Source organism: Puma concolor, chromosome B3 (assembly GCF_028749965.1).
Source record: "Puma concolor isolate L17-30 chromosome B3, mPumCon1.1.hap2, whole genome shotgun sequence".
Lineage (NCBI taxonomy): Eukaryota > Metazoa > Chordata > Mammalia > Carnivora > Felidae > Puma > Puma concolor.
In genome coordinates, this window is record NC_141672.1 from 6,394,043 (window position 1) to 6,408,650 (window position 14,608).

At 59.7% G+C, this 14,608-nt stretch overlaps 1 protein-coding gene across 2 annotated transcripts in view; it reads right to left on the minus strand.

Annotated features, from left to right (window-relative positions):
- Positions 1-1,027: 1,027 nt before the first annotated feature.
- Positions 1,028-14,608, minus strand: part of HHIPL1 (HHIP like 1) — a 30,565-nt gene continuing 16,984 nt past the window's right edge. For both annotated transcript variants that reach the window (XM_086708835.1, XM_086708836.1), the window contains 4 exons: positions 13,898-14,043; positions 10,755-10,836; positions 7,429-7,511; positions 1,028-5,169 (listed from right to left, as the gene is read on the minus strand). In XM_086708835.1, coding sequence (XP_086564961.1) covers positions 4,634-5,169; positions 7,429-7,511; positions 10,755-10,836; positions 13,898-14,043 — 847 coding nt within the window. In that variant the 3' untranslated portion in view covers positions 1,028-4,633. The remainder of the gene's footprint in view (positions 5,170-7,428; positions 7,512-10,754; positions 10,837-13,897; positions 14,044-14,608) is intronic.

Below are 14,608 nucleotides of genomic sequence, written 5' to 3' on the forward strand. Positions count from 1 at the left end.
GGGAGCTGGGGAGCCGCACGCGTCTACGGTTAGGGGGTTAGGGCTGGGGCACGTTGGCCTGCCACCGCGCCCCCACGTGGCGGTGAGAAGCAGCCGCTGGCTGGCCCTGCTTGGAGCGGTGGATGGGGGTGGGCAGGTTATACAGCCCCTCTGGGCTGTGAAAGCACCAGGGGTTGCGGGCAATTTGGAGGGAGGGCTCCCAACAATTGTCTTTTGAGGACAATGCCAGGTCCTAAACTGCCCTAGGCACAGTCTGGGGTCTCACATGAGGCAGGCATAGAGAGAGCCTCAAGGTACATTTGTGAGCCTGTGCAGCTAGAGCTCAGGAGAGGCATGGGCGTTATTACTCTCTGGTGCATCACTCAACACCAGTAACCTCTGACTTAATGTGACTATGGCTCAACTGGCATTTCCGTCAATAGAGCACCCCTGTCCCTGACTCGGGCGAGTCAACAGTGTCCCCTCCCCACGTACCAAGTCCACTGCTGTCCCACTGCCATCTCATCGGATTCTCCCAGCTCTCCTGTGATCAGGCCACCCCAAAGCTCAGGTGGGTCTCAGACAGCACTGGGCAGGCAGCACTACAAGCTGCCAGCAGAGGGCGCTGCCTGGAAGCATGTGGCCAACCACCTGGCCCTTCGTTGGAAGGTTTAGACTGGGCTTTCCAGTATGGTAGCCACGGGCCACATGTGCCAATCCAGCCCGTGAAACATGGCTAGGCCACAGGCATCCGGGTGGCTCAGTCAGTTGAGTATTTGATTCTTGATTTCAGCTCAGGTCATGATCTCACGGCTTGTGGGATCAAGCCCCACGTCCAGCTCTGTGCTGACAGCGTGGAGCCTGCTTGGGATTCTCTTCTTTCTCTCTGCCCCCCCCCCCCACACACACACATACACATGCTCTCTCCTTTCTCTCTCTCAAGGTAAACAATAAACATAAAAAAAAAAAAAAAACATGTCTAGTCCAAGTTAATATGTTCTGTGTGTGTAGACACTGGGTTGATTGGATATAAAAAATGCTTTAAAAATCTCATTAATATTTTTATATTAACTGTTACATGATCATTTTTGAATATGCTGCATTAAAGAAAATATATTATTAAAATTCACTTCACCGATTTCGTTTTCCTTTTTTAACATGGCTACTAGAAAATTTTAAATTATGGTTGCATAGTATTGGACAGCCCTGTAGACAGTGGTTCTCAAAGTATGGCCCCTAAGCCAGCAGCTTCAGCATCAGCCGGGGTCACAATGCAAATGCTCAGCCCCACTGAGATTTACGGAGTCAAGAACTCTGATGGGCCCCCAGCAACCTGTGTTTTAACCAGCCCCACAAGTGTTTCTGCTCAAGTTTGAGAACGCCAGACAGGAAGTGGTTTCCCAGCGGGAATTGTTGAGGGAGATGCAGGTCTGAAGTGGCTGTCCTCTGAACGCCGGACGAACGCCCTGGCCTGGCTGGGGCTTTGTGAGAGGGATGCAGGTAAACAAGGAACAAACGAGGCCCCATCAGGGGTGCTCAGCCACACCTGGAATGTCCCTGCAGCATTGGGCTCCAGGGACTCGAGAACTAAGCTGTGTGATACTTGGGCCGTAGCAGCCCCTCTCTGGACCATGTTCTGAGAGAGCACTCTAACTGCCGACCCGATTAGAGGGGGTGATGGCAGAGGCTGATAGGGAACAGAGGGAGCCTCGGCCCCTGGGGTCAGTCCTTATCCCAGAGACCAGGAGAACGCTGAGGCAGGAGCAAAGTCCCTGGGGACAGAGTCACTTGGGAACACCCCCTCCGCGGCCAGCCATAGGGGCACTGGACAGGGAGTCGGAACCCGGCTCTGCCTCTCTCTGGGCTTGTGTCCCCATCTGCACGATGCCAGGGGCCAAGGGGAGGCGGGGGAGACACTGAATTCAACGCTCTTTAGGCAGCAGCGTGACCGCCCCCAGAGCCCTACTGCCTGGTTTCTAATGTTGGCCGTATGACATTCAGCAAGTAACGAAGCCTCACTGGGCCTTGGTTTCCACATCTGTACAATGGAAGGTGACCATAACACCCGCCTCGTAAAGTTAACATGAGGATCGAATGACTGAATATTAAGTAAAACTTTTAAACGGTGCCTGGTACATAGTAGGTGCTCAGCAGACGTCAGCCACCCACCCGTATTACTACTTAAGGAGCGGTGTGCCTGTGTCAACCTCCTTGCTGGGAGTCAGGCTGAAGCCTAAGCCTTGCTTGGAGCCCGAGGGGGTCCCGAGGTGGGGGACCGGAGGGGGGCAGCACCCCATCCAGACGCGCGGAAGGGCCTGGGGCTGCGCCCAGTTGTCCCACAAACAACAGTGACACTCGGGGCCCCGCTGAGGGCTGGACCGCTCCACCACTTGCGGAAGGTACCAGGAGCCCCAGATGGTGGCACCAGGCTGCCACTGCTGAGGTACAATGGGAGATGCCCCCCGTCACCTGCACCCCACTTCCCAGGCCACACCTGGTGGCATCCTGGCCTTCAGGCCTTGGAATGAAAAGGGGGCTCGACAGGGTGGGGAGGGGCAGAGTGTGGAGGAGCCCCAGGAGGAGGCTGCTTCGAGCCACCCGCCCCCAATTCCAGGCTTGGGGAAAAAACAGCTCCGGTTGCCCAGCTGGGGAGGGCCATAGGGCCACCCTGCTCTGAGGGCCCCCCAGCTTCCCTGGGCTCTAGTCTCAGTTCAGCCCCATCTGAGACAGGCCTAAGACACTCAGCCCCCCAGGCTTGTTCGGCCTGAATAGTCCCCATGGGCCCTCCCAGCTCCTAGCACTGTTCGGAATGTCCCCACGACGGGGGAAGATGCCCGTCAGCCACCGCTGGGCAGTGGGAGGAGACTGACGGCCCACCGCGGGCAGGAACACCCCTGGGCCAAGCTGCATCGCCCTCTGGCCTGGCAGCACTGGAGCCAGAGGGTGCAACGGTTAGGGTACCAGCAGGTGCGAGAGCTAGGCTGCGTGTGCTCTCATCTGGCTTCTCCCCCTCCCTGGCTGTGCGCCTCAGTTTCTCCACCCGTGAAATGATGAGGAGAAGAGTGCCGTTCAAAGGCTCAACTGAGTTCACACATACTGTGCCATCCGGACAATGGTGCCCAGCACACGGGCCACACTCAACGGCAGGGGCTATGGTTTCCAGGCAGGGCTCAACAGGGCCAGGCAAGCGGCCAGGGCCCAGGGCCCTTGCCAACCCCACTCAAGGCAGAGGTATGAGGAGTCCCGGAGGTGACCCTGAGCTTTCGTATGCTGTCCCGGATTCCACACTCAGTGTCAGGGAGCAGCCAGGAGGCGCGCCCCAGCCTTGCCTGTACCTTTTCCTCTGCTGGGCACAACCACCCCTGGTGCCAGCTCAACTCTCAGGATAATGGATGGACAGGTTGGGCTGGGATGACCCACCCAGAGCCCCAACAGGCCCTGACATGGGCTCTATCCTGTCCTCACTGCCCAGTGACCATCTGCTTGCTCTCTCTGCGCCCCCACCCCCCAACAGAGGCTATGCCCAACTATACTTGACAAGCCTTGATAGACCTGCATGGAGCGGCTGGGGGGGGAGGGGCTTAATGGGCTAAGGAACTTCCACCAGCCCCCCTCCTCCGTCCCCACCTCCAGATCCCAGGCAGCATGGATCAGAGAGAAGAGGCAGGAAGGGGGTTGTAAACAGTGACGTTGTTGGCACAGCTTTGGGTGACAGAGCATCAGTAGTCTTTCTGGACTCCTGGGGGAAACCGCTGGAGGAATCGGGGGTCCCTGGGATTTCACTGAGCCGTGTGGGGATGGAGATGACCGAAGTGGCTCCAGCGCCCCCGATACGGCCTTTAAAGTGGAGAATCCTGATGCCTCACTCACTCGCTGGGGGCCGTGGTGCTTGGAGTGGCCAGATGGGTGGCTTCTGTTCCAGTGAGCACTGGAGAGTCAGGTCTCAGGGCCAGGAGACCCAGCACTGTCCCCAGAGCACCCACATAGACCCAGCATGACAATGAGGCCCACGATGACCAGAAGGCTTCTCCCAGAGGTCATCCAGTACCCCCTCCCCAGGAGCTCACCTCCCCCTAGGCAGCCTGACCCTCACTCAGATGCCATGGCCCAGGGTCAGCCCAGACCCATCGGTCTAATACCTTCCCTTGGCCCCACTGCCTTCCTGTTCTCTTCGGCACCTCTGACTGCTGGGCGATGGGTTCTCAGGCCATGCTCCAGATGGTCCGGGGCCTTCCACTCCAGCCCTGGGCAGGACGGGCCTGGTCCCCTCCCTCGGTCTGCCAGCTGTGCCTCTGTTAACTCGGCCAAGGGCCATGTCTGCTCTTGAAGAGTAGTAGCCCTCAGTGCTCAGGGTCCAGGGCCCGACTGTGTTCCTGCACACGCCTGAGATGTCTGGGAGTAAGGAAAGAACACCTGGGGCCCATGAGCACACAGACCCCAACACGCCGTGGCTTCTGGTCTGTAGAAGACACACGGGCAGGGACACAGAGTGCACACGAGCCCCGCACACACCTCACACGGGGCCGCAGGACGGCGTTACAGATGGGCCCCCTCCGCCTCCAGACTCGGGCGCGCACCCGGCGCGCTCAGGGTGGAGGAGCCCTCCCGGGCCCCGGCGGGAAGGAGGTGGCCTGGCCGGCCGGCAGGTGCTCGCCTACAGGTCAGGGTCCTCGTGGCTACACACGACGCCCGCGTCCTCCTGGTGCTCACAGTTGTGCGTGCCCACGGCGGCGTGCGTGCACTCCAGCAGGTTGCGCTCGCCGCCCGCGCAGCGCACGTCGTCCAGGAGGATGGGCAGCCCGTGGCCCTCGCCGAACTCCGCGCGCTTGGTGGCCCGCACGGCGTGCGCAAAGCCCAGCTGGCGGCACACGACGGCGGCGGCCTTGGTGTCCCAGGCGTCGTCGCACACGGTGCCCCAGCGGCCACCCGCGAACACCTCCACGCGCCCGCGGCCGGGACTCAGGCCCGCGGGCCGCACCAGGCGCACGGCGCCGTTCGAGGGCACGGGGTCAGCCGTGCCCGGTCGCCCCCGCCGCCGCCCGCCGCCCCTCCGGCCCCCCGGCCGCCGAGTGGGCCGGGCGGGCCGCGGGGTGGGCGCGGGCCGAGCGGTCGTGGGGCGGCTGCGGCGGGGCGCCTTGGTGGGTGCACGCGCTGTGGGCCGTGGGGTGCTCTCCTCCCTCCGGATGAACTCTGCGCAGAGGGAGAGCGTGCGGTCAGAGGGACTCCGGCCGCCCACACCACCCCTGCTCTCCACCCAGGAATGCAGACCGCCCCCCTCCACCCCTCACAAGGGGAAAATGTTTTCATTCTGCCCTGGGCTCTGACCCTGAGGATGGGGTACCTCTTGGAGGTGCCAGCCTGGAGCTGGGTGTGAGGTGCTTCTTCATTCTGTGCACACTAGCTGGCAGCTGGCTTACACCAGTCTGCTACTGGGGTCTCCCCGCCTTGCCCTAGTCTTGGCCTTCTGGGAGTCTCTAGTCTGGGAGCAGGGATGCAGGACAGACCCTCACGCTGTTAACTCGTGAGCCCCGTGGAGGGGAAGGAATTGTCTGGGAGGGCTTCTCGGGCAAGTGACTCTTTCTGGTTCCAATCTCCTGCGTAGGGGTGAGGACGCTGACGCCCACCGATGAGAAGAAAGTGAGGCTCTATCTCATCTAAGGCGGACGGGCAGGACGGGAACTGGAGGGCGCAGGGCCTCCAACGTGAAGTTCTCTCCTCCAGGCTGCTGGCTGGGGGCTGGGGCCCGCAATGACCAGAGCTGGGGTCGGGGGCAGGGTACCCTGGCCATCTACCCCAACACGGGGCCTGGATACAGTAGGCGTGGGGAGCTGAGGCGGGCAACTCCCTGCGTCCCTGCAGCACGTGGCCCTCACACTTGGCCTTGGTTGGCCACAGAGATAAACCTCACCCCCCCGTGAGACGCTGCCAGGAGACGGCACTCCCAGACGACGCCATTACTATGGGGAGGGATCCCAGGGCCACCAGTCCAGACCCTAAACCTCCCCACCTCAGCTGAGATGAAGGCTGAGAAAGGGTCTTAATTCGAGGCCACGTGCAGGTCAGGGCCAGGAGCCCAGCGACGTGGGCCAGACGCTCCCCTCCCTGCACACTGGCCCCCAGGCCACCCACAGGGAAGGACTTCCGGCCCCCAGGCTGCCTCGCTTCTGCTTTGGCTCTTGCCCTCCCCGCTGCCTAGACTGCGCCCCCACCCCACCTCCAGCGGACCTTCCTCTTCATTCCAGGCCCCAACCCTCAGCCTCCAGGAACCCCCCACCCCCACCCCAGTCTTGCACTGCTCTGGGTCCCCATGGCAGCTGGCACACACTTCTGTAAAGGCCCTGGGGCCATAAGTGACTTCTCTGTCGGTCTCAGCCAGGACAGGGCCCGGTCTGCCTTCTCCTGTGGCCCCAGCATCCAGCATCGAATGGGTAACTATAGAAAGTGCCAGAAACTGCTGAATGAATGGAAAACCCACCAAGGCCTGGAACCAGCTGCCGCTAAAATGAACGTCCCAAAACACTGAGCTCATTCCTTCCCCCAACTTTCCTCTCCTGGGGGCACTGCCTCCTCAGGGCTGGCCACCCCCAACTGCCAGGTGTCGAGCACGCCCCCTCTTCCTGTCCCCCTATCCCTCAGCCCACCCACTGGTGATCTATCTGTTGGGCACACTTGGCCCACTGAAGTATTTCCTTTGGCCTGCAGGGCGATTTTTTAAATTTCGAACCAGAGTTGCTCGAATTTGCAAATGGGGAGATCGTATATAACCACCCGAGCAGGCAGGGACCGTGTCTGTCTTGCTCAGCGGTATGTCCCCAGCATGAAGCACGTGTATGTGGTAAGCAAATGGAGGGATGGATGGATGGATGGATGGATGGAGGGATGGATGGGTGCATTTTTCCTGCTTCTCTTAAGAATGGATGGTCTGGCAGCACTGGTCTGTGTTCCCACCTAGCTGGGGCCCCGGGGATAAGACCCCTCTTCAGGCATACCCTTTCAGTCGGCCCCAGACGCCAGGGACCATCATCCGTGGCCTTGGCTGGCCCTCAGGTCATGGGTTTGCACCCACCTCCCTCTCCACCGAGCTGGTCACAACGGAACCATCCTATGGCGGCCCCAGGCAAATGCCCCCTCTCCTGGGGCTCTTGCACCTGAAATGACTCATTCCAGTCTTGCCCCCCTACAGATCGACCCACTGTCTCTGCCCCCAAGAGCTCTGAGTGCACCTGGCCCGGCGCCCGCCGTCTCTCCCTGTTCCTTGCCCCCTTGAGGCCACTTACCCATGACCTGGGTTTAAAGAGCTCCGCCAACTTTAACTGAGTGTCTGATGTGCGCCACTCCCAGTGCTAGGCACAGGGGCCCAGGAAGGGCATCCAGGGCCAGCTGGAAGGACCCTCCACCCAGCCGCTACGGGCTACAGGAGCTTCCCTCCCTCGCCGTGTGGGCACTTACTTTCTCTGGGCACGAAACGGATGAGGCGGCTCCTCACCTTCACCCGGGAAGGCTGCATGTGGCACGTGCCGGGTGGTGCCCGTCTGCGGACACACAGGAGGTCATGAGCGCCGACCCCCCCCCCCCCCCCCCCCCCCCGAGCATGTCCCTCTGCCACCCGCTCTCCCCTGCAGCCAGGCAGGTTGTGCAGCCAGGCCCAGGCAGGTGTGGACAGTATCAATGGGGGCCATCTGTGGAGGCACCTGCGGTGTGGCCCGTGGCAGCCTGCGTGCCCCAGGCTCTAGGAGCCCAACCCCAGGACAGAGATCCTGCCAAGGGCCCGCTCGGCCTCTGCTCCGAGAGCACGGGGGCGGGCGGCTCAGGCTTTCCTGGGCCACTTGGGATTCAGAGCATGAACTGTCCTTGGGAATGTGATCAGCCCACTTCTGTAACCGCGGCCGCAGCCCGATTCCTGAGCCCCACCGGAGCCCCCACGCCGCACAGCCTTTGAGGAGGGTCTCTCTCTGCCCCTCTGGCTCCTGGATTTTGGTGATGCGGCATGTGAGGGCAAGGTAAGGTCGGTCTAGAGATAAAGGGCCAGGGAGAGCCTCAGGGCTGGCACCAGAGGCTGAGGGATCCGGGGCCCTGGAGGGTGGGGTTTGAGAGGACTGGGAGAAAAAAAAGAGTCTGAGAAGGGTTGCCAGGGCTATGAATTGGGCCTCCTTTGACATCCCCGAGGGGCACAAGGAAGGAATGGGATTCCATTTTAATTAGCTTTTGGCTGTCGATCTGTGAGTCTCTGAATGGGACCGGCCCTATTCTGGGACTGGCCCACGTGAGCCCAGACTTCAATAGGGTCCCGGCAGCACAAGGGGAAAGCCCGAGGGGTGAATGGCCATGTGACACGAGGTGACTTCCAGACCGGCTTGGCCGAAGAGGGAAACTGAGGAGGGATATGGGCCTTCCCGCACCCGGAGACCGAAGACACACGGCCAGGCACACTCGCTTCTCAAAGCTGTGGACCGGGTGGGTTTCCTGTTGCCCTGAACCCCAGGTAGTACCCACACACTTCAGACAGGCCCAGCACGGTTTTGTTCCTTAAGGAAATCATGTAAAAACAAAAACGAAAACAAAAACTCTGTTCTGCTAAAGGTGGGAGATACCCCCCCCCCCGCGCCCACCCCCAATGCCACAGTCGTTGTGTCGGGGCAGTGCTGGATGCCCCCGCCCCACTCGCCCACTCCTGATTTCTTCATTCCCCGTGTTCTGCAAGGGAGCCTCTAGGCAGTACGTTGTGGGTGCAGAGAAAGACATGCATTCTAACAGAGACGCACAAAAGGGACGAGGGAGAGGGCGGGAAGGGAAGGAGTCTAGCCCGTTTCTGGCTCCCCACTCCAGGAGATCTAGAACAAGAGACCTCCCTAAGCCTCGGGTTCCCTCCGTCACCAGGAAAGGGTGCTGCTGCGTGGCGAAAGGAGATGACGGGTCTGAGGCAGCCTCTGGTATGAATTACATGCTCCATATATGTGATATTTCCTTAGAGAAGCACTCTTTAAAAAAAGGGGGGGGGGGATAACCTAAATGGCCAAGGAATGGGTAAGATAATTATGGTGCAGTGACTCAACAGCAAATTACACAGCCATTAAAAACGATCCTTTGGAGAGTGCTGTTACACGGTGGAGATGTGTATACAAAGCGGGGAAAACGAACAAAGAAAAATGCAAAGTTTGCGTGTGCTCCTTTGCGTTGACCTGAGTCCTGGAACTAGCAGATAAAGCCCGAGGAGACCTGGGGCAAATGGAAAGGAGAGAAGAATGGAGGGAGTATTTCTGTGTTTCCTAATAATGATATCAAGAACGAATAGATTTGTGTTAAAAAAAAAAAAAAAGTGTGGTCAACAAGGAATGTCTGGGAGGCTGTCACAGGCCAGAGGAAGCTAAGGAGACAGGATGGCTGAGCGTAAAATGGCATTCTGGACAGGATCCTGGAGCGGAAAAAGGACAGCAGGGGAAATCCAGAGAAACCCTTTAATTAATAGCAATGTGCCGATATCGGTTCATGCACTGCGACCCCGATGATGCAAGATGTTTACGACAGAGGACATCAGGCGAGGGGTGTGTGGGAAATTCTGAACTATCTTTGCAATTTGTCTGCAAATCTAAGCCTACTCTAATTTTTTTTTAATTATTTTTTTTTAAAGTGCGATGATGTTTTTCAGGATTTTTCCAAAACCAGCGTGTTTCAAAGGTCAGGGTGACTGTCTGTGCCAGGGTCTGCCACACGTGACCGGATGCTTCGAGAGCACCTGAGGCTGTGTGCTGGGGGGTGAGCACCAGCCGGGCACACGGCGGGGGCAGCTGGCCCAGGGGCAGAATGGAGGCCGACTGAGAAGCAGAACTCTAAGGGCGGAGAAGGGGCTGAAGAAAGATCACCATCATTCATCAGGCGTGCCTGAGTCTCCGCTCTATGCTGCAGGCCAGGCCCAGGGCCAGCGCCGACTTTGAAATAGTGAAGACGACAGTCTTAGCCCTGGAGACTCCAGGGCCAGGGAGAGAGTACAGATTAGGGGTCTGAGTGGCGAGAGCCTAGGGGAGCCCCGGACCAAGCCTGGAGGGAGAGGATCCTTGGAGGCAGTGAGGCCCGAGGCGAAGGGTGGGGCTGTGCAGCGGAGGGGTCAGGGCAGGGCTCCAGAGCCAGCTGCCTCGTCCCAACCCCAGCTCCGGCTCTGGCTGGACCCGGGGCACTCGACTTTACGTGATTTCTATCCCTGCAAACTAAGCAGCTGAGAAGTCAGTGAGCTTCACGGGGAAGGAGCCAGAACACCGCCCGGCACCAAATCAGTGGCTTTCCGTGCAGAAGCAAAACAGAGACGGGCAGGGGGAGGGTCAGGGAGGTGTTCTGAAAGCTCCAGCAGGTTCCACACAGTAGCCAGTGGCTTGGTTTCCCCAAGGGAAGGTGGGAGGGCAGCCTTGCGGTGGGGACAGGCGGGCATCAGGGTATCTCAGAGGGAAGTCAGGGGCTGGGGGCCTGTCGGGTGGCGCGGGGGTGGGCTGGCCGAGGAGCGAGGGGCATGTCAGAGAGGAGAAAGTCCAGGGTTGGGGCATGAACAGAGCTGGATTCGAGGTGGCATATCCAGTTTTGAGTCCTGGGTCTGCCCCTCACCAGCACTGTGGGCTTGGCCAGTCACTTCCCTTCTCTGGGTCTCAGTGTTCCCTTCTGAAAAATGGGGCTATGAGTGATACCCAACCCCCCCCCCTCAGGGGGTGGCAGAGAGGAAAAGAAGGCAATGGAGGCGAGGACCCCTGGCAGACAGCAGGAGCCCAGGCAGTGCCGTGGGCGGGGCTCACCTGGAAGGGTCGATCACTTTGTAGACAACCCCACGGGCCGCTGCGGCGCTCGGCACGCCCGTTGACATGAAGTACAGCTCCCCTTGGGCGAGAAACCAGGCAAGGAGTGAGAACACGGCCTGGGATACGGTCCCGACCGGCCCCACCCCCGCCCCCCAGCTCTTCTCAGGCTCTGACACGGACCCCAACCCCAGAGAGCCATGCCAGGGGCCTTCCAGGTCTGCAGGAACCAGAGGCTGGGAAAGAGCGCAGTCTACAGCAGTCTCTGGGGCTGCGGGCGGCTCTGCCGGGACCGACCCACCGGCTTGCCTCCTCCCTGGGGACCCAGCCCCACCCTGGTCCCTGCCTGGCTTCGTGCACAGCACCACACACCTCTGGGCACAGGGAGGGGCCACAGCCCAGCTCCCCAGCCAACTGCTTACTGCTTACTGTTGGCACATGTGGCCCTTTGAGCCCCGGCTTCCTTATCCCCAACATGGGATATAGGGGATCCTAGGGCTATAATAAGGATTCAAAGAGCACCGACTAAATGCTCAATCGATATTAGCTATTGTCACTGTTGCTATTATTGTCATCCTCAGGATCCGGGTCCTGCCAAGTCCTGGAGACTAGAGTCTCTCTCCACTGACCAGCAGGCATCTCCCAGGCAGGTGGCAGGGGCAGAAGAGTCCACGCTTGAAGCGGGGGGCGGGGCTCCTGCGCTGAGCCCCATGTGCGCGCCTATAGCTCAGGGACAGCCCCACTTGGAGCCTCAGTTTCCTCGACCCCTCGGGGCCCCTGAGAGTTATGAGCACCTGGATACTCTGAGCAAATGTGAGTTCTTTCTCTCTTTACCCTCATCCCGCCCCCTGGTTCTTGCTGCCAGAGGCACCAATGCCCAGGAAATAGGCTTCATCGTTCCCACCTTACAGATGAGAAAAGGAGAGGCTCAGAGAGGTTAAGCGACTTGTCCAAAGTCACACAGCTGGTGAGTGGTTAAGCCAGGCCTGGAACTCAGGAATGTCTGCTGACCCCAAGTCCTCCTTCATCACTGTAGGACACATGGGGGCTGGGAGGCCCAGACACAGCCCATGTTGTGATTCAGTGTGACAGTTCGGCCATGCTAATACTTCTGTCATTGGAAGAGTACAGTGAAGAGTTCTTCCAAGGATGGGGGTGGTCCCCAAGGAACCACTAAGTTGGACAGAGAGGTGAGAACTCAGAGGAAGGCATATTTGTGGGGACAGATGCAGTCAAGGAGGGCTGCATGGGGGTGGGGTCTGAGAATCAAGGCCCAAGAAACCCAGGGAATTCCACAAAGGGGAAGACGCTTGCAGTGGGGGGGCAGGGGGGGGCAACTTGTGTAACTGGGGTAGACCCAGCTGTGGTGGGGAGCCTGGGGCTGGGGAGGGCAGGATGCTGAGTGCTCAATGGCCTCTGACACCCCGCCCCCAGGAGCACCAGCCCTGCTTTGGTGGGATTAGGGTGGTAAATAGGTCCCCAAGGTGATGATGCAACCGTACCCCAGGAGGACAGCCCCTGCTGGAGAGAACCCATGTCATAGGCATGGATTTGCTGTGCAGCCTTGGGCTGTGACTTCCCTCTCTGGGCCTCTTTCTGAAGAGTGGCCCCTGGGAGCCCCTGTCTCCTCCCTGGCTGTGCAGCCCTCACACCTACACTCCAGGCCCTGGGAGTGACACGGGTCTCCCCGCACATGCCGCTGCCTCCTTCTGGAATGCTCTTTTCCAAGGTCAGTCTTCCTTTGGCTGACCAAGCTTGAGCTCAAGGCCCTGGGAGGCCTCTGGGGGCCAGGCTGGGTACAGTCCCCCCACCCCCACCTCTGTAAGGTGATGGGCTTGGACCAGGCGCATTCGTTGGCCTGTCAGCCTGGTCTGCTGGGAGCCACAGCCCCCACCGGCGCCCTACCCAGGGCCACACTGCCCTCTTCTCTCTGCTGTGTGGACTGTCCCGGAGAACCCTAGGCCAGCAGAGGTCCTTGTGGCCAATTTGCAAATGTCAGGAGAACAACTGGAGAGGTAGGAGCCTGAGCCCGGGGCTGGGGGAGGACTGTCTGTGTTGGACCCCAGGGCTCTGTGCCTTCCAGGGGTCGCCCTCCTGAGCTCACCAGTGTGCTGCCCCAGGCCGTGTGGTTTAGAGGAGCCTCCTCCTGGCTCTCCATTACTTGGTGTCACTCAGAGGGCTGAACAAGGGCCCCTTGGGAACTGCACCTTCCAAGTCCTGCTCCCGGTGGGGGGGGGGGGGGAGAGGGCGCCCCTCCTTCCAAAACACATTAACCCCCTACTGGCCGAAAGAAAAGGCTTTCAAGGTCCAGTGGGTTTGGGAGGGCGGTGGGGGGCTGGGGCTGCCCTTTTGAAAATTTAGACTGTGACGGGTGTCATCCAACAAAGGTTTCCCAGACTTAGGCCTGGGGGCTCTGGGCCCTGGGCCCTGCAGGGGATACCCCTCCAAAGGTCCCTGGGTGGGCGTTGCCTAGCAACCCTGCCAAGCATCCCCCAGGCCCCACTGGGGGCCCCTCGGCTTTTGTCCAGGGACAATCGGGGCCAAGGACAAAGGCAGGAGGCTGGAGCAGGATCCAGCCTCCATGGCCCCTCATCCTCTCCCCTCCCTCCCTGTTCCTTGCATTGAAAATGCAAGAGCCTGAATGGGAACCCACTAACAAGAGTGTCCACAAAGGGTGTTCAAGAGGGCGGTGTCCACCCACCTTCTGAAGACTGTGTGGCTTAATTTTACAGTCCAGATTTCTTGGGTCTTCAAGAACCCAGGGTGGTAGAGGTCTGGAACACAGTCCCCCCCCCCCCCCCCCCCCCGCCAGCCTGCATTTCCATCATCATAAACCCTTTCCCGGTCTGCTTGCTCCACATCATTATTTGCAGCCTAGAAGCGGCCTTGCAGGGAGAAGCGGGGTCAGGGACACTGTTCCCATCTTCCGGATGGGGAGAAAGAAGCTCGGGCTGGTGGGGACTGATGTCCCGGCAAGGTCTCAGGCCACTGCACACTCGCTCCCCAGCCTGAAGGGGATTTCAGGCCCGAGACCCCGTCCCTAGAATCCCAGGCCCAGAAGACCCACGGGGTGGGGGTGAAGGGGGATCAGTCCGGGGCCTGTGGCCTGGACAGAGAGGCCTCAGGGCCTCAGGAGCGCTCACCAGCTTCATCCTCTGCAAAGGAGATGATATGAGGGTGGTAGTTGTTAATGAGGCCTGGGAACGCACAGGTCTGGCCTCGACCCATGCAGATCTCGCTGTAGCGCCACTGGCCCGTCTCCAGGTTCTCTCGGAGGGACATCAGACGCCTGCAAAGAAGGATGAGCTGCGGGGTCCTGGCTGGCGTGCTGCCCGGGGGAACCCAACCCACAATCCCTCCATCCACTCGTACTATTCACGCAACAGGGACCATAACGTCATTTGCGGGATCCGGTGTAAAATCAGCATACAGGACCCCTTGTTCAAAAACTACCAAGTCGGGGCGCCTGGGTGGCGCAGTCGGTTAAGCGTCCGACTTCAGCCAGGTCACAATCTCGCGGTCCGTGAGTTCGAGCCCCGCGTCGGGCTCTGGGCTGATGGCTCAGAGCCTGGAGCCTGTTTCCGATTCTATGTCTCCCTCTCTCTCTGCCCCTCCCCCGTTCATGCTCTGTCTCTCTCTGTCCCAAAAATAAATAAACGTTGAAAAAAAAATTTAAAAAAACAAACAAACAAACAAAAAAAAAACTACCAAGTATCTCAATACAGTGAGAGCAGAACTTGACCACTGTGCGGTCAAGTGTGGACCCTTCCGAGCATGAGGTCTGTGCATCCGCACAGGCTGCACATCCATAAGGCTGGCCCTCCATGCTCCCTGGTGGTCTAGCAGTTAGGATC